Genomic DNA, 20,273 nt, shown 5'->3' with positions numbered 1-20,273 from the left:
AAACACACACTTGACACTTGATCAATTATTCATCAAGTTATATTGGTGTATATAATACAATATGCATGTTTTGTTTTAAAAAATAGTGTGATGATTTTTTTTTTTCCAGTGAAGAGGATCCACCACAACAACCTGTGCACTGAGAAATCCACTGAAAGCAGAAGTTCTTATTCTCTTTCCTCTTAGGAACAATGCAAAAATAAATTTCAGTTGTTTTTACATTTTTTCATATCATAAAGATCTTATTATTTTAGTTACCAACGGCTGTATTTTGATATTGTTACTTGAGTAAAATATGTGGTCACTCTATCCACCTCTGTGTTGGTTTCGGTAAGTCCTGCAGAATGACGAAATGTTTCTAAACCAGAAAACTAAGCTGCATTCCGGTAATGCAGGATGACTAAACAGTCATCATCACATATATAAAGGCACAAGATTGCAACATAAACTGAAGGGTGGGTGGAATTTTTATACATACAACAATTCCATTTCATTGACCATGAGCAGTATGTTGGAGTGGGTTGTTTCAGGTTTCTACTGCTTGCTTTCACACTCATTTCGAACACTGTCCACTAAATGTAATATCATAAAAATTCAATGAAAAAATAGTGATAATTTTTATTCTTAAACTAATGTAACCTATAAATTATGACAGTGTCACAGTCAATAGGTTTTTAGTTTCATTTTAATGAGAAAGAAATGGCTGCTGCTATTTAAATATTCCATTCATCTGATACGGAATGTGTGGTAAATCTTAAATAGGTATTATAATGTAGCTTCTGTGTACAGTGAAATGCAAAAAAATTAACTGTAGTGGATATCTGTTTGAAACATCCTCGATTTATTTACCCCAAAGCTCAAACCCTAAATGAATGTAAGCCAATAAAAGTCTGCAACAATGACTATGACAGGAAATAGAAATAGACACTGCCTCAATAGCTAGAAAAGCCTTTTTTTTGGTTTTGGGTTGGTTCCACTTTATTGCAAAAGCCATATCAACCATGCGTGCCAGGCCAGCTTTATGGGTTTGGGCATATCTCTTGACATGAGCATGTCAGTGAGAACCAGTCATCTAGCTATGGGGATAAGCAGACACTAGTACCAGCATGTTCCCTGAGCTGCTCTTTGAAATGTATGGTGTGTATACAGTATATTGTGTTACATACATACAGGTGCTGGCCAGTAAATTAGAATATCATCGAATAGTGGAATTACTTCAGTAATTCCATTAAAAAAAGTGAAACTTGTATACTGTATACTTTCCTTCCACGCAGACTGATAGTGTTTATTCATTTTAGTTTTGATTATTATAACTGAAACCTAATGAAACCACCAAATTCAGTATCTAATTAGAATATTTTGAAAAGGTTCAATATAAGGCGGTTAGCACATTTGCCTCACAGTTAGGAGGGTGCGGGTTCGATTCCACCTCCGACCTTCCCTGTGTGGAGTTTGCATGTTCTCCCCGAGCCCACGTGGGTTTTCTTCAGGCACTCCGGTTTCCTCCCACATCCCAAAAACATGCTTGATAGACCGTTTGAGCACTCCAAATTGCCCCTAGGTGTGAGTGCAAGTGCGGATGGCTGTGTGCCCTGCGATTGACTGGCAACCAGTTCAGGGTGTTCCCTGCCTACTGCCCGATGACCGCTGGGATAGGCTCCAGCATCCCCGTGACCCCTGTGGGGACAAAGCGGTACAGAAAATGGATGGATGGGTTAAATATAGAAGCCTGACCTGGTGCCACACTAATCAGCTGATTAACTCAAAAGTTCTGCAAAGGCCTTTAAATGAGCTCTCAGTCTTGTTCTGAAGGCTACACAATCATGGGGAAGACTTCTGACTTGACAGTTGTCCAAAAGACAACCATTGACATCTTGCACAAGGAGGGAAAGACACAAAAGGTGATTGCTAAAGAGGCTGGCTGTTGGTAAAACTCTGTGTCCAAGCACATTAATAGACAGCTGAAGGGACAGAAGAAATGTGCTAGAAAAAAAGTGTACAAGCTTTAGTGATAACCACACCCTGGAGAGAATTGTGAAACAAAACCCATCCAGAATGTAGGGGAGATTCACAGAGTGGACTGCAGCTGGAGTCAGCGCTTCAAAAACCACCACAAAGAGACGCATGAAAGACATGGGTTTTAGCTGTAGCATTTCTTGTATCAAGCCACTCTTTAACAACAGATTGTGTCAGAAGCATCTCGCCTGGGCTAAAGACAAAAAGGACTGGACTGCTGCTGAGTGGTCCAAAGTTATGTTCTCTGATTAGAGTAAATGTTGCATTTCCTTTGGAAATCAAGGCCCCAGAGTCTGGAGGAAGAGCAAAGAAGCACAGAATCCACATTGCATGAAGTCCAGTGTAAAGTTTCCACCGTCAGTGATGGTGTGGGGTGCCATGTCATCTGCTGATGTTGGCCCACTCTGTTTTCTGAGCTCCAAGGTCAATGCAGCTGTCTACCAGGAAGTTTTAGAGCACTTCATGCTTCCTGCTGCTGACCAACTTTATGGAGATGCAGATTCCACTTTCCAACAGTACTTGGCACCTGCACACAGTGCCAAAACCACCAGTACCTGGTTTAAGGACCATGGTAGCCCTGTCCATGATTAGCCAGCAAACTGGCCTGACCTTAATCCCATAGAAAATCCATGGGGTATTGTGAAGAGGAAGATGCAATATGCTAGACCCAACAATGCAGAAGGGCTGAAGGCAACGATCAGAGCAACCTGGGCTCTCAGAACACCTGAGAAATGCCACAGATTGATCGACTCCATGCCACGCCACATTAATGCAGTAATTGAGGCAAAAGGACCCCCAACCAAGTATTGAGTGCTGTACATACTCATACTTTTCATGTTCATGCTTTTCAGTTGGCCAACATTTCTTAAAACAAACAAACAAAAACAAACAAACAAAAACACAACGTAATATTCTAATTCTCTGAGGTACCGTATTCAAATTTTTGAAGTACTGAATTTAGAGTTTTCATTAGTTGTCACTTAGAAATACATATTTGAAATACACCAGTCTGTGTGCAATGCATGAATATATTGTACACGTTTCACTTTTTGAATGCAATTACTGAAATAATTCAACTTTGTGATGATATTCTAATTTACTGGCCAGCACCTGTATATGCACATATACAAACAGGTGAAATGTATGTCTATATACACACACACACGTAAAGTATATGCACACATGCATATACAGTACACAACATGATACATATACACAATACATACATTGCATTGTATATACTATTACCAAAAAGGGGATGTAAAATATGAACTAATAATTCTACTATTACAATATGGGAAATAAATTGGGGAGTCACAATGAATCTACACTTCTCATTGCTAATTATATAATTGACTCGCTGACAAGTTTCATATCATCCCACAATACAAAAATCTACACTGAAAAGCACTTTTTGATTCGTTTTTAAATAGGTCCTTTTAAAGATAATAAAATAACACTGGTGTAGAGGTAGACCCACAAAAGCATGAATCATTGAAACAGATTTCTAACATTGGGTCCAAATTGTCGGTCCAAAGTTACATAAGAAAAAGTAGATTCCAACTGTACAGTTAATGCACGAATTAATGTTCAAGTGGAATGAGTCTCAAATTACATTGAATTTAAAAGTCCCACTTCCTTTTATATATTGTATTACTTGCTGCTCGCAACTGCAACTGGTCTGCTTATTTTAATTTCGCTTTGAAGAAAATAGTCCTAGATTCTTTGGAATCATTGTCCAGAGAATAGCTCCAAAACCAAAAGCAACACATACAATATACAGTATTGTCCATTGCTGATTGTGTTCTCGAAAAGAGGTCAACTTGTATGGTGGCGGTATACGCAGACAGGAACGTCAGGATAAAGTTTTATTATACACTGTAATGTGTTTTTCCATCCACAGCTCTGCTAACTGCATTGTTGAAGCATAAGTGCTTGCTTTTGACCCAAGGCACATTTTGAGTTGCTTTTGATCAAGACTTGAGTTGCAATGGACAGGATGATAAATATGTATTATTCCCGGCTCCTGACTTCGCAACACTTTTAAACCAGAGTTAATAACCTTTGTGAAAAGGTCTACATCTTCTAAACCCCAACCAAGAATGGAAGTGTCAAATCCACCAGCTTTTAACAAATCACTCTTCACAATACAGGCTATTCCAAAGCCGTATGCACGCCAAAAGCCACTTTTCTTGGTTAGAACAAAACTGTTTTCCCTTGGGGCCTTTTCAGCATACACTATCTTAGGGTCATACTGGCTAAATATGATGGGAAAATAGACCTGGCTCCCTTGAACAGTGTTATCTCTGCAGCGCTGCAAAGCATCTGCATTAAAGATAAGATCAACATCACAAAAGAAGAGTAGGGTGTCATTATCTGACAGTGAGGAGCCAAGCTCTAGCGCAAACCCTCGGGAAAAATTCCCAGTCATGGGAATGACTGACAGATCCGCTTTGGGATATTTCTTGTTGTAATTTTTGATTAAGTGAACATGTTTTCCTTTGTTATCATTGCTCTCGTTGTCCACCAGGATCACTGAGAGTTTAACATTTTGCTTTGGTATCAAACACACTTTTTCAAAGTTCTCCATAAAACGGACAAAAGTGTCATAACGACCTGACAAGGGGACGAGAATGTTAACTTTCCTTGGGCTTTTCTCCCATAGCTCCCTGGTTGACTCATAGAACTGGAAACGAGACAAGAACTTCAAAGAGTTGGGTAGAAAAGACAAGGACTGGGATTCAGAGTTGATAGCAGTCACAAGGTCCGCCACATTTAACACCTCAGTTTCATGAAAGAACGGTCGACTAAAAGATTGCTGAAGGTATGCGTGACGCCTCACAGGAACAGTTATTTTACGTCCCTTATGTTTTTTGTACAGAAGCAGTAAGTCTAAGATGTATTCAGCCCCATGCATTGGATCCACTCTGTAGTAGCCATATTGAATTTCTTTGAAATCTATGACACGGCCACGAGTTTTTGAATTTTCATTAATCATTTCCATGACCTGGAGTACAATATCATCTAGTGCAGTTCGAAGAGCGTTTCCAAGGTTTTGGCGGGGCATCTTGTTTTCAACAGCCGAATAAATATGGCGGCCTGTGAGGAACTCCCACTCAATAACATCATTTCGGTCACTGGGCTGATAGCGCATGTAAGACGGTGGTCCTCCCAGCTGTTGGTCCTCCCACAACATTTCTGTGTCACTGAGGTGAGTCATAGTCAGGCCTTCCCGATGAAGCAGAATGGTGTGGTAGCGAAGTCTTGAGATCTCGCGGGTCAACATGTAGTTATGGAGCCTGTACTGGTAAGCAGGCCATTTGTTGGGATGGAGTGTGATGGCATTGTGGATCTTGCTACTGTGGAGCTCATCGATGAAACCTTTTTTGTGCTCATAATTCTCATAGAACAATTGCTGCATCTGTGGAAAGAATTTTCAAATGATAAGAACTTGCGCTATACAAATTCAGCAATTCACACACCACAATTCACACATACACGCAATGTGTTCTGCAGCAGCTCGGGCTTGAACGGTTTCCATTTGGACTGCCTGACGCACCGTGACCCGTTTGGAGGACCTACACTGCGCACCAGCCCTCTGTTTTTGGGGCACTCTGATATCTCTAATTTCCTATCACTTGTGAACTATGACCTATTTTTAGAACAATCCTGCATGTGACCTCATGTGGTCCCATGGGGAGCCACATCACCAGGTCAGATGACCCCCTGGGTTTGTGCCTATGTATTCAGAAGAACCACACCTTCAGTCAAAGGTTGGCATGTGCATATTGCCAATCAAAGATGATATGATCCCAATCTCGATACAATATGATTTAAGGACAATTTTTTAAAATTTATTTTGGTTCTAATCAGTGGGTTTACATTCGATTCCATATGGTACAGCTCAGTTTGAGAGGACATGATACAATGAATTTCCTGTTGTAATTTGACAATATTAATTTACTTGTCAGTAGGTTACTGTAAATGTGGCATCACTTTTGAAAGTATCACTCAAATAAAAGAACAAGCAATACGTATCTCAACATATTTTAAACTGGAACAATTTTATTTGGTGCGATCACTTATTAATCAAAATCCATTTCCCCCTTATTCATTCATTCATTTCGGCTCTTCTCCTAGTCATAGGTGAAACTTTTAATCCCTGGTTCATGACTTCGATCTTAATGGTTATATTACGTAAATACACAGTGTACCATAAACTTTTATTAGTTATGAGATTAATTTTCTACCAATGTTTACACCATAGGAGCCTCATTGAAATCTGTGGTCAATGTTTCAGTGGCAATTCATTTCATTGAAGTAAATACATTTGTATTGAAAACGGTTGAATACCTCATAGGACCACACACATTGTGTCCCTCCAAAGCGTCGCACACACCGGCCCACTTCCACATCTTCATGGGTTGTGTACAGCTCCCTGAGACAAGTACCAATGTGCGGTATCATCCTGCGTAGAACCTCCCTGCTGAAGATCATCCCAGGTCCGCCCATGCAGAAGTTTTCCCCAGGCTCAAGCGCTAGTTTGCCCAATTCCTCTGCCATGCCAAGGCCAGTCTGGCCAAGATAAAGAGGCTTGCTGCTATTCAAAGAACGCAGAAACAACTCCAGCTTCTCACCTAAAGGGGGTGAAGGCAAGTAGAAGTATAAATTAATGAAGTCCCAAGAAAAATATGAAAACAACATACTTGTAGTCAAGTAGTTTAAGATCAAATGCATGAACACTTCAGTCTGATTGATGTAAATGCAAATGCCTCACATAGTAAGGACTGTGGTTTACTTTACTGTGGTTAGTGCAACTTTTCCATGTCGGTGTTGGTTCTTAAAGCCCGTAGCTCACTGACCTGTGAGTGTATGCAAACACAGCGAATGTTGCTATTTCGTCAGTGTTCCCAAAAGGTTGCAGTTACAAATGATTGCAAACCGTTTTACTTGTTGCAGAAGTTTTGAACATGCTCAAAAACATCCTTGTGACCGTTTGAGATCTTGAACAATCCCTAGCGAAAAATCAATATTCAGGTCGTGCACAAACCCTCACTAACCACTGCGTCTCAATGAGATACAGGCTTAAACATGGCATACTTCACTGGTTTCTTTTATATCAAACAAATTGTTTTAGTTTCATTACCTGACATGTTTTGACGGTTTCTTCCGCCTTCATCGGTGTCACAGATGTGATAGTGACGGTGAATGGACAGCAGAGGGCGTGACTCACCTGTCAAATCTGACAGGTGAGCCACGCCTTCATCCATCAGCTGATAAAGACCCGTCAGTATCACATCTGTGACACTCTGATGAAGGCGGAAGAAACCGCCGAAACATGTCAGGTAATGAAACTAAAACAATTTGTTTGATATAAAAGAAACCAGTGAAGTGATTAAAAAAAGGAAGAACAAGATGAACTTAGTAAAATTATGGCATACTCTACATAACCGATGTGATCAAACCGCACACAGTCATTCGCTGTGGTTAACCTTCATCAAACTTGTTTAAACCAACTTGTTTACTTCAGCTGTTACTTTTGTTACAGGTTACATGCTCACACAAATGAAATGGCTGCATCCATTACGAACTATTTTAATCACATAAAATGATATGGTAACCACAGGGAAATAGGTTAAATGTCATTATAATATTAACGGTGGGAATCTGTATTCCATACAAACAAACGGCAATTTTGCCAATTACCTCTTATATATACATCATCGTCTGCTCGCATGAACCACTGATATTTATCCAGATAATGATCGTGGATATATTTCAGCATCATAAATGATTTCTTCTGTGGAGGATAAGAATCATCCACGCCTGGAAGTGAAACCACCGGTATAGGAACAGGGACGTCCACATTGTTGGAGCCAGCACTAGAGAAGAACTCCACTTTTCCAGGAATTGAATGCGCCCAGGTATTGAACGCTGCCACTGCACGAGAAGCCAGATACTTTTTCGCTGTCATCACGCCCACAAAGAGGAACTGCTTAGGTCGGCTCAAGGGCCTCCCGTTGTCTGCACTACTGTTCGTCCGACTGTATGGTCTGTTCTCTTCCTTTTTGAAAACGTGACTGCCCCGGTCGTCGACGGCCGCAGAGTCCGCAAGGTTTCCCGATATTTTTCCGACTGCAGACTCACTTTTCCACGAACACTGGGGAGATTCATTACGTTTACTCTCTAGAACTTGGGGTAAAATCAACCAAGAACACGCGGTGAATCCGAGAATGACACCAAATAGGACGGTTGTCCACTGTTTCCTTGATTTCAAATGCATGGCTATTTTAAGAATGTAAACCTGTGGTGGATGGAGTGTTGCTGTATGAATGCTGTCGTTGTCTAGAGAGCTGCTGACGTGTATGGACATCCAACATCTCCGGAGGGCAATAGTAGTGTCCTACCAAATGTGGAAAGACACATTTTCCGCTGCTGCTAGCATTGTTCACGGGAATTAAATGTCACGTTCGTCTTGCGGTCAACTCCATGCTCAATTCACCTGCCTAAAGCCATTTGCTAATTTGCCATAAGGTCCGAAATACAGCACTCCCAAGCTGTAATCAATTCTAAAGACGTCGTTCAATGTTCCACCGTTAATAGCTACGACGAAGTCGTTGGAAGATTAATCACTTCTATCGGATAAACAACCTGATCACCGATGCACTTTCCAGTTCAAAGTCAACTGCAGTGTAGTCGATTATAATCAAGTCCTCTCCATAGGGTCTTGATTCCACGATTGGAGGAAGAAGGTAACTTGCCAATGCCATCTTTTGTTCTGTGGTCCACATCAAGCAAGACTTCCAGGAAGATGTTTGCCTTTTCAAAATAAAATAACGTTTCCGCAACATTGCTCAAACGTTCACTTTAGAAAACTTGTTTTAAAGGAGTAACACGAAGATTCGTGAAAACTAAAAGAAAACAATAATAGATGTCTCTGTAAGTATTACGTGTATGACGTTTATTCTTTCTAAATTGCCCATTTATCGATCTCTCCATTGACCATTTTATTTAAATTGTGGTTACGTTTTAAAACTAATTTTACAAATCTCACATAAATCATTTCCCCCACCGAGAGCCTTATCACGTCAATAAGCATCATACTCCATGCACTTGGCTTGTTTCAATCTGACAAAAATTGGGAAATCAGTTTCCGGTTTAATTCCGACTTCATCCGCATTACAGTGAACTTCATAGAGGTGGGCGGTAGGGCTATTGCAGCAGACGAAATTCAGAGTTAACTTCGTAGTCAATTGTCAAAAGTAGTAAATAAGGTGGTGTAGGGGCCAGGACTTTTCTTTTTATTATCTCATTTAAACACAGGAGCGATTCGGGAGGAGGTAGAAATACTCCGGTATTGTGGCAGTACATTATTTTCTAGGATTGTATGTGACCAATATGTAGTCCCCCCCCCCAAAAAAGTATGTATACTTTCAGAAGCTGCACTAAACGAGTCACCCAAAAGGTGGCAGGAGAGCCAACAAGATGACCAACGACCGCATTTTGTACTAGTTCGACCTCCGACTGCAAAATCCTATGTGAAGAACCAACTTTTGATTTTATTAACTTGATTTTATTAACTTATACCATATGGTAATGTTGTAATTCACGTGTCTAACACACCGAGATGGGATCATATCTTACACTAATGTAGATGCTGGATTAAGGAGATATGTCGTTTGTCCTCACATTACGAGCATCATCTATAATTAGATTTTTTTAGAGCAAACGTTTAAACTTAAGGTGTCAAGTGGACCAACAATGTTTTTTAAACCCAGTAAGGATACTTTTGCTTTAATTTGTAATTTTGGGCATAGTGGCGCCTGGCCGCATTTATTTCCCCAGAAGTAGAGAATCTCAGTGGTTGAGAAACTAGTGACGTCACATCCATAGTATGCAAGTGTTTTGGGTGCAGGAAAGACCCTTGCTGTACTCCAGAGAGTACGTTTCGCATCCGAAGGAGAATTTTCAAGTTGTGTCTTTCATCACCCCAACTTGCATTTTCAAGCTTTTCAGAGAAACAGCAATATAATTTGTTATCGCTTACTAAAGGACACCACCACCATTTGTATTTAAAGACGGACTCATGAGGCAGGACAGGATTGATATTCTTTCATAGAGAAGGTAATTTTATTTATTTATATCTGGATTTGTTTTTAGAATTATTCTCAAAAGCATTGGCACATAGACACTCAAGTTTTTAATATATTAAATTTACCTCAATTTTTTAAGTCATGCGGTTTGTTGTAATTCTGTCATTAAACATACACACATTGTTTACAGAGAAAAATGAAGCAATTGGGCACATTTCGTCCCATAAGACTATTTGTATATTATTAAAAACATTTACGTGTCTAATAATTTGCGCGCAGTTTTGTTATACGCTTGCCGTTTTTCCATCCTTTTTCATAAACATCTAAAACTGCCATGTTAACGACTGTACATCTCCCCCTTCAATTGGCTAGAACAGTTGTCAGAAAACAAAATTACAGTAAAAGATTAACCAGACCAGTGTTTTTATTCTTTGCTAAAAGCTTATAAATCATATTAGGAAACATTTCCCTTTGACCAGCCTTTTATCAGATTCTTTGTCAAATCATCACCCGCTCTTGCGTACAGGACACAAAAGCTCCGTGAATGAATAGTCGTGGTAGTATTTGTAAACAATTTTGTGGTAATCATTGTGGTACACACTGCTGTGTAAAAGGCTTGGTGTTGGTCATCATTGCCAAACATGTTGGATAATCATTCATAAGTGTTTCTGACTCCAGGTGGGGTCCCAAATATGGTTTTGTTACATAAGTGCGATGCTTCAATACTGTGTTTCAATTATATCTGCTTATGGGTGTTTTTTTTTTATTTTTACATTTACCGAAAATTTGAACGTGCAATATTTATGTTAAAGTCAAAGTTCCAATGATCATCGTCACACACACATCTGGGTGTGGTGAAATTTGTCCTCCGCATTTAACCCATCCCCATGTGATTTTGATCCATCACCTGGGGGAGAGGGGAGCAGTGAGCAGCAGCGGTGCCACGCTCGGGAATCATTTGTTGATCTAACCCCCCAATTCCAACTCTTAATGCTGAGTGCCAAGCAGGGAGGCAATGGGTCCCATTTTTATAGTCTTTGGTATGACGCGGCCGGGGTTTGAACCCACAACCTTCCAGTCTCAGGGCGGACACTCTACTACTAGGCCACTGAGCTAGGTATCAATACTTAGGGCACACTATTTAGACTTGGGTTTGTGCATTGAGTTAAAGAAATACAATTTTTGACTTTTAATACAATTTCTAAAACTGTTTTTTAGTCATTTAAGCATCTTTCAATGGGGCAAGGTTATCAAAAGGAGGAAAATATTATTGATTGATTGATTGAAATCTTTATTGTCCCCTCTGGGGAAAATCAGTTGTCAAACAGCTCACGACGTTTAAAAAGAGGAAGACAAACAGAAAAACAGAGTTCACAATGCAATAAATATAAACAAACTACTTGTCCACTAAATATGCAGTGCAAGCTGGTAGTTTACTAAAGTGCATCATGTGCAGATAAAAAGTCCCAAGTCAGTTAGCCTATCAACTCTAGCTCAGGTCTCCCCGTGCCTGCGGGCCTGGTTGTAAAGTCGGAGTGCAGCTGGAATAAACGACTGCCCAAATCTCTTTGTGCTCTGACGGGGGTCAGCTCGATGTGCAGTGGATGGGAGGGATTGGCCAACATGGCTGCCAGTTTTTTCCCCATCCTCTGTTAAACCACCACCTCCAGGCTGTCCAACCCACAGAACTGGCCTTCTTCACCAGCTTGTTCAGCCTGGTAGCTTCCCTGGCACAGATGTTGCCTCCCCAGCAGGCCCCGGCGAAGAACAGGACACTGGAGACCACTGACTGGTAAAACATTCTCAGTAGCCTATTACAAACATTAAACAACCTCAGCCATCTCAGGAAAAACATTCTGCTCTGCCCCTTCCTGATAAGAGCCTCAGTGTTGTCGGTCCAGTCCAGTTTGTTGTTAAAGTGTACCCCCAGGTACCTGTAGGAGTCCACACTTTCAACTTCCACTCCCTTGATGGTGATAGGGGCTGACGTCCCTCTTTTCCTCCTAAAATCCACCACCAACTCCTTGGTTTTGCTGATGTTGAGGAGAAAGTGGTTGGTGCCGCACCGCTTCACAAAGTTCTCCACATTATTTGTGCCCACAGTTTGTAAAGTGCTCAAAAAGCAATTTAATCTCAAAATAACCAAAAAAGCAAAAAAGGTACTCAGAATTATAAATACTGCAAAATCAACAAAACTCCAAAACAACATGGGTTAGAGCAGGGGTGTCAAACTTGTTCTTGTCGCGGGCCGCATCATTGTCATAGTTTGCCTCAAAGGGCCATTCAAATTGTCAACCCAAATAAATGTATGAACGTCTCATATTGTAGTATAGGCTACCAATCAAACTGATGAATAACTAGTTTTCAAACAGAGACTAATAAATACTGTTTAAATATTATATATTGCTATCAATATCTCTATTTTTTTTAAAGTGAAAATTTGGAATTGACATAGGAATTCAATGCACAATTTGTCTTCGCGGGCCACCTAAAACGATGTGGCGGGCCGTATCTGGCACCCGGGCCTTGACTTTGACACCTGTTGTTTAGAGTAACAAACGCAAAGCAAAAAGACTTGATTTAACTAGAATTGATTTGGCATCAGACCGCTCGCACTAACACAAACAATGAACCGACAATATGAAGCCAGGAGTCGGCACATTGATGCACTGGTTATCTTATCTGTCTCACAGTGCAGAGGTTGTGGATTTGATTCATGCCAAAATTCATTGTCATTTTGTTTTGATGCATTTCTTATCTGAAACAATAGCGTATGTCACAACTTTATGCATCACAGTGCAGAGGTCGTGCGTTCGATTCCGGCTTCAGCCTTCCTGTGTGGAGTTTGCATGTTGCCCCATGTCTGCGTGGGTTTCCTCCGGTTTCCTCCCACATTATGGTAGGCAGAGTGAACACTCTGTGATTGTGAGTACAGATGGTTGTTCGTCTCTGAGTGCCCTGCGATTGGCTGGCAACCAGTTTTGTCCCCCGTCTATTGCCCAAAGTCAGCTGGGATAGGCTCCACCACGCCCGAGACCCAGATGAGGACGAGCGGTTCAGAAAATGGATGGATGGATGGAGGGAGGGAGGGAGGGAGGGAGGGAGGGAGGGAGGGAGGGACAGGTGGGTGGGCGGGCGGACGGACAGACGGATGGATGGATGAAACAATGCCATGTTTTTGAAAATAGGCTTGGAAATTAAAATGTCTTTAAAAATCTGATTCATCAATTAAATAATCAACAGATCAGCCAATTATCAAAATAAATGTTAACTGCAGCCCTGCTGTAGATCAACATTGTAGCTAAATCTTTTTATCACTGGTTGCTCATATTTCATTGCACAATGACAGTAGGCTATACATTGAGAGAATGTGTGTGTGTTACAGTTGTTGCAAAAATCGTGACTGGTGACCTCTTCTGTTGTCAAAAGGAATTTTATAGCTTCTGTGAAATGAGGTGAAAATAGAATAGAATAATCCAACATTACTCTAAATAAGTGACTCTCAACTGGAAGGTTGGACCCAAAAGTCGGTTGAAACACAGAAGTGCCGCTGTCTCACTCTTAAGATACTTGTCAAAACTGTAAACAAACACAGTGCTGTAGTGCAGCCTCTGGCTGGAGGAGTTATGGCGAGTCATATGCTTCAGACGCTACATCAAACTTATTTGAAACAGTGTTTGAAAATATAGTATGAATAGGCTAATATATATATACATGATACATATACTATAAATAATAATTTCAACAAAATGTATTCTTTATTGTTTGAACTTACAAAGTGGGTTACAATCTGCAACAATAGGAAAATGCTGGCCCAAACGTGACAACAGTGGAGAGCCAATGCTCTTAATACGTGTTGTAGGCTACTACGTATTTTAGTAGCTTGAAAAATAACTTGAATTCCGAGTAATTGATAAACATGTTTTATTCATCTAAAGATGTTATTTCATCATTTTAGACTTACTTTATTGTAGTCACCCATCATTTCCTGAATAGCTTTTCCAAATGGACCACCTGTTCTTCTTTTGAGTGTTGTGAGTTTTCCACTGGAGAAAGACTGAACAAACAGTACTGAAGTGCCTTTAAAGAGTCTAACAAGTTGCACCTGTCAAAATCACACACGTTACGGATGTGTGTGTACAATGACTGAAACACTATTTGACCCTCTATATTTTACGATTTATTTAGGATAAAGCTATTGTGAAAAAGTTGTGAATGTAAGGTATGTAGTGTGAAAATTGTTATTGTTACGGAATCAAAGTTAAAAGGTACCACTGGAAAGTTCTAGTTACCGTATTTTCCGAGCTATAAGTCGCACCAGCCATAAAATGGATAATAAAGAAGACATATATAAGTCACACTGGAGTATCCAGCCATCCATTTTCGATACCGCTTGTCCCCACGGGGGTCGCGGGTGTGCTGAAGCCTATGCCAGCAGTCATCGGGCAGTAGGCGTGGGACACGCTGAACCGGTTGCCAACCATTCGCAGGGCACACAGAGACGAACAATTCGCACTCGCACTTGCACCTAAGGGCAATTTGGAGTGCCCAAACCAAGCATGTTTTTGGGATGTGGGAGGAAACCGGAGTTCCCGGAGAAAACCCATGCGGGCATGGGGAGAACATGCAAACTCCACACAGGGAGGGCTGGAGGTGGAATTGGACCCGCACCCTCCTAACTATGAGGCGGACGTGCTAACCAGTGTGCCACCGTACCGCCCCCGCACTGGAGTATAAGTCACATTTTTGTGAGAAATGTATTTGATAAAATCCAACACCAAGACAGAGATGTTATCTTGAAAGGCAATTTAAAATAAAAATAGAATAGAGGCAACAACAGGCTGAATAATTGTACCATATGCTAACGTTACATGCCACATAAACAATGAACTGAGAACGTGCCTGACGTAACATATTAAGAGTTATTCAGATAACTATAGCGTAAATAACATGCCAACAAGTTTACCAAACCATCCGTGTCACTCCAAATCACTAAATCCAATGAAATCTTCATCCTCTGTGTCACTTTTAAACAACTCCGCTAACTCCGGAGGTAGAAAATTCAGCGGTTCCTCTTCTACGTGGCTTACATCCGACTCATCGTCAGTTGCAGTTCTGATTATTCCACAGGCTTAGTCTGAAAAATACGGTAACTAAAATTTAAGAATTCAAAGTAAGCTCATGCATTAGGTCATCCAAAGTAGAGATCTCTGATTCTGAAGATTATCAATCAAATCTGATCAAATGTTGCTTAAAGAGCTGAGTCGTTTATCCAAGATAGAATCAGGCACATTTTCATGAACGTGGTCTCTGTATACAAGTGAAGTTCCTTAGGGATTTCTTTTCATATCAATCTGATATGTTGTAACTTTAACCTCTATCAAGTGAAATTATCCATGATCAGGCTGTTTTAAGTCAAAGTAAAAAAAGTCAAAGTCTGCTTTATTGTCAATTTCTTCACATGCCCAAGACACACAAAGAGATCGAAATTACGTTCCCACTATCCCACTGTGACAAGACATAGTTCACAATGTACATACAAGTAAACAACACAAGAAAATAAAACAAGAAGGCACAAACAATGAATAAATAAGAGAGATTAATAAATAATAAATAAACAAATAACAATGCAGAAGGGGGAAGAGAGTTCAGAATCCTAACAGCCTGGAGAATGAAGCTGTTGGTGAGTCTGGCTGTGCGGGAGCGCAGGCTCCTGTACCTCTTCCCAGAGGGCAGAAGATCAAACAAAGAGTGAGCGGGGTGACTCAAATCACTCACAATCGTGGTCACCTTGTGGGTGAGATGGGAGGTGTAAATGCCCTTCAGGGAGGGGAGTGAAGCACCAATAATCTTATCAGCCGTGTTCACTATGTGCTGCAGGACCTTTATGTTGTATTCAGTGCAGCTACCACCCCAGACAGCGATACTTTCCTGGTGAAAGTGAAAGTCACGTTAGACTGCACGAGACAATTGGCTGGTAGTTGAGGATGGAAGACTGAACACAGCATAGTCAATCAAATTAGACAGGACGCACACATGCACATGGTACACACATGCACATGCGACACAGAATACAAACACACAGACAGGGACAGCTGTGAGTTAGCAGTCATTCAGTGGTAGCACATATCAGCAGAGCTTCAAATTTGTCTGCCTGTACCTCAATCCAATCCATTAAAATGGCATTACACCACCTGTGCCACAACTTAGACCTCCTCCAAGCTGGTCTAAGGTCTAGTCTACTTTCAGTCAGGTGTGGCGGGGGCGTAAAAAAAGAAAATACCCTCAGTCCGCCGCAACCCCTAGTATGGCACAGCATAGTCTATCCAAAACACAGTGAACTAGACTTGACCTGCCACAAAAGTCAAGATGCGCCACTTTTTACACTGAGCGCACATGTGCATGTGCAAAAATAGATCTCCAGGTGTCAGCTCCCGCCAGTCCATTTAAACTGAGACGGAGAAGCGTCAGTATCATGCTACTTGAAACGCAGATCTGCAAAGTCTGCTCCTTTTGGGGTATCTGGAGCCTTTCACACGCACAGCACGGCCCTTGTTTGTGCAGTTGTGCAGTTGTCTTTGGGTAGGTTGTGGAGGGGGTGTTCCAACATTGGTGGCTGCAGCTGTGCTTCTTCAGCCAAATGAAACCAGAGAAGATGGGTTCTGCTACCCTCAAAAAATACATGTAAAGGCACAATACAAACAACCTACAGTACCCCAATTTATTTCTCATGAAATCGTGCTCATTGACAATCACCAATTTACTAAAAAAGTGATGAAGTCAGTCTAACAAGGCTCTCGTAAAGACAAATACTGCAACTTATATATGTGTGTGCGTGCGTGTGAGTGCGTGTCTGTGTGCGTGCGTGCGTCCGTGCGTGTGCGCTCGCGTGCGTGTGTGTGTGTAAAATATGATCTAATGATTTTGGAGATATGACTGACAGGTAACAAGAAGATTGGCCAAAAAGTTCTTATCTAATCAAACCTTCTAACTTTGCAGTATTTATTTGAGATTCATCTCTCATGACAGATCTATTGCTTTTTTTAGACAAAAAGGTCATTTTCTGCTTGATCATACTAATCCTCTTAAAGGCTTTGAAAAAAACTTTAATTAGACTGGTGTTTTGTGACATCAAGTCTTTGTAAAGCTCTATCACTCATTGTAGTCATAAAAATACCTCTGCTGTATCCCTGGTTCCAGTACCAAACATACAGGTGCAAATTGTGTTGAAAATTTGTATTATTTGACCCAGTTTTGTTTATTTCAAACAAAAGTAAAAATCATTACTGAATGTTGAGTGAAGCAAAAAAAAATTCTGTCTGCTTTTCCAGGTGTCAAAGTGTGTCAAGGTTAAGTGCTGGGTGAGATGGCCATGCGGCTACAGTGCCACGGGACAGTCTTGTTGGCTGTGGCCTTTTTTTTTCTGCCTTGCATCATTTCCTCCCTGAACCTGGAAGATCCAAATGTCTGCAGCCACTGGGAGAGGTTTGTCTGCTCATTTGCTGTATGTGTTTAAACCAGGGGTGTGACACAATGACACAACACTATTTCAGCCCGATCTACCGTTCCACTCCACTCCTCTGCAAAAAATGCTATGCCGATACGTAGCGACTCACCATAATGCTGCACTTTCAATATTTGTTCAGTCAGTGCACAAGTATCTAGCTGCGCTCCACTTTTGTTTACCCCAAAATAGAAGAATAGAAAACATATGCTTTAACCTTGAAAAATGACTAAGATTGCAGTAATTAGTATGTTGCAGTAGTACAGTACTGTCGAAAAGATGGAAATTAAGCACAAGATGTTTGGTCTAAATTCAAATAATTTATTATCGTTACTATGTTTTTATATACCGTATTGTCCGGACTATAAGTCACAGTTTTTTTCATAGTTTGGCCGGGGGTGCGACATTCTCAGGAGCAATTTACCGGACTATAAGTCGCTCCGGAGTACAAGTCACATCAGCCATAAAATGCATAATAAAGAGGAAAAAAACATATATAAGTGGCACTGGAGTACAAGTTGCATTTTTGGGGAAACTTTATTTGACAAAATCCAACACCAAGAACAGACATGAATTGGCAACAACAGGTTAAACGATACGGTATGCTAACGTTACACAAACACAAATGAGGAACTGAGAACGTGCCTGACCTAACCTATTAACAGTTATTCAAATAACTATAACATAAATGACAAGTTTATCAAACCATCCGTGTCACTCCAAATCATTAAATCCATCAAAATCTTTGTCATTTGTGTCACATATAAACAATGTTGCTGCTGACTCCGGAAGTACGTACATCGACGTCGGACTCATCATCAGTTGCGGTTCCAATTATTCCACAGGCCTACAGGACTGTCTCAGAAAATTAGAATATTGTGATAAAGCTCTTTATTTTCTGTAATGCAATTAAAAAAACAAAAACGTCATACATTCTGGATTCATTACAAATCAACTGAAATATTGCAAGCCTTTTAGTATTTTAATATTGCTGATTATGGCATACAGCTTAAGAAAACTCAAATATCCTATCTCAAAATATTACAATATTTCCTCAGACCAAGTAAAAAGACATTTGAAAATGTCCATTAATGCACTCAGTACTTGGTTGGGAATCCTTTTGCACGGATTACTGCAACCAATGCGGTGTGGCATGGATGCAATCAGCCTGTGGCATTGCTGAGGTGTTATGGATGCCCAGGATGCTTCAATAGCGGCCTTTAGCTCATTTGCATTGTTAGGCCTGGTGTCTTTCAGCTTCTTCTTCACAATACCCCACAAATTCTCTATGGGGTTCAGGTCAGGGGAATTGGCAGGCCAATCGAGGACAGTAATGCCATGGGCAGTACACCATTTACTGGTGGTTTTGGCACCAACATATATAAGTCGCACCGAAGTTTAAGTCGCATTTTGGGGGAAATTTATTTGACAAAATCCAACACCAAGAACACACATGAACCAGCAACAACAGGCTAAACTATACGGTATACTAACGTGACATGAACACAAACGAGGAGCTGAGAACGGGCCTGACGTAACGTTAACAGTTATTCAAACAACTATAACATAAATAACATGTTTATCAAACCATCTGTGTCGCTCCAAATCATTAAATCCATCAATCCAATTTGTCCTTCTTTCTGTAAACAACGCCGTGTGTGCAGCGTGCCGCTGACGTCGGACTCGTCGTCAGTTGCAGTTCAAATTATTCCATAGGCCCATATAACGATATATAAAGTATATATCAAATAACTATCATATAGACAACAATATTATCAAAGCATCTGTGTCACTCCAAATCATTAAATCCATCGATGGAATTCCTCGTCCTTTGTGTAAACAACGCCGCGTGTGCAATGCGCCGCTGACATAGGACTCGTCGTCAGTTGCAGTTCAAATTATTCCACAGGCCCATTTAACTATAAACAACAATTTTATCAAACTATCTCTGTAACTCCAAGTCATTAAATCCATTGATTGAATCCTTCGTCCTTTATATAAACAACGCCGCGATTGCGCTGCGCCGCTGACGTCGGACTAATCGTTAGTTGCAGTACAGATTACAGTAATCCCTTGCTACATCGCGGTTCGTTTATCGCGGTTTCACTACATCTCAGATTTTTTTTCCAAATTGAAAAAAAAAAACAGATTCAAAATAAAACTTTCAAATTGAGGAATTATGTTACAAATGTTGCCCACTCGTCAGCAGAAGGCGGGGAGTGCCCACACAATTGCAGTGCATACACTTGTACCTTTTTATAAAAAAATTCTTATATTAATAAGAGTTCAAAAAACACATTTAAGAGTGTTATAACTTGTTATAGAAAAATCGTTATAATAATAAAACAGTTCGAAAAACATATTTACAGTATGTATACTCTAACCTTCATGGAACGGATGGAGCAGGGCGACCAAATGCAGCTTGGACCAGGGTTTAATGGAGAACTCAAAGACACACTTGGCAAACTGACATGACTTAACAAAATAACTAGAGGAGTAACAGACAGGGACGTGACACAAAGGACGTGAAGACATTACGACAACAACAACACATGCAATGATCCGACGGGGAGCGAGGGGCAGACAGGACTTAAATACAAAACACGAAACACGAGGCAGGTGACCGCGGTTACATTGATTGAGGTGACACAGGAAGGGAG

General features: G+C 40.7%; 2 protein-coding genes across 4 annotated transcripts in view; one reads left to right on the top strand and one right to left on the bottom strand.

Moving 5' to 3' along the window:
* Positions 1 to 667: 667 nt before the first annotated feature.
* On the bottom strand, positions 668 to 8,826 carry chsy3 (chondroitin sulfate synthase 3). The gene is made up of 3 exons (XM_088391146.1): positions 7,723 to 8,826; positions 6,370 to 6,653; positions 668 to 5,437 (listed from the first exon to the last, which is right to left on the bottom strand). Exons 1-3 carry the CDS (start codon positions 8,387 to 8,389, stop codon positions 3,872 to 3,874), a joined length of 2,517 nt encoding a protein of 838 aa, XP_088247272.1. The 5' UTR covers positions 8,390 to 8,826; the 3' UTR covers positions 668 to 3,871.
* A 718-nt stretch (positions 8,827 to 9,544) lies between these two features.
* The window catches only part of megf10 (multiple EGF-like-domains 10), an 88,703-nt gene continuing 77,974 nt past the window's right edge, over positions 9,545 to 20,273 (top strand). Inside the window, exons 1-2 of one of the 3 annotated variants that reach the window (XM_088391144.1) lie at positions 9,545 to 10,140; positions 17,441 to 17,594. In XM_088391144.1, coding sequence (XP_088247270.1) covers positions 17,476 to 17,594 — 119 coding nt within the window. In that variant the 5' untranslated portion in view covers positions 9,545 to 10,140; positions 17,441 to 17,475. The remainder of the gene's footprint in view (positions 10,141 to 17,440; positions 17,595 to 20,273) is intronic. The other 2 variants (XM_088391143.1, XM_088391145.1) reach the window with 2 other exon arrangements.

This window comes from Syngnathus floridae, chromosome 12 (assembly GCF_059516105.1).
Source record: "Syngnathus floridae isolate MCC-2025c chromosome 12, RoL_Sflo_1.0, whole genome shotgun sequence".
In the NCBI taxonomy this organism is placed as follows: domain Eukaryota; kingdom Metazoa; phylum Chordata; class Actinopteri; order Syngnathiformes; family Syngnathidae; genus Syngnathus; species Syngnathus floridae.
The sequence above is the reverse complement of the archived record's forward strand: the minus strand, read 5'-3'. Positions and strand labels throughout refer to the sequence as shown.

Bases quoted from the DNA above. Each gene is read 5' to 3' on its own strand.
- chsy3 (XM_088391146.1), bottom strand. From the start codon at position 8,389: ATGTCCATACACGTCAGCAGCTCTCTAGACAACGACAGCATTCATACA. The intron at 6,654-7,722 runs GTAATTGGCAAA...CACCCCCTTTAG, and splicing joins CGATGATGTATATATAAGAG to GTGAGAAGCTGGAGTTGTTT. The intron at 5,438-6,369 runs GTATTCAACCGT...TTCTTTCCACAG, and splicing joins AATGTGTGTGGTCCTATGAG to ATGCAGCAATTGTTCTATGA.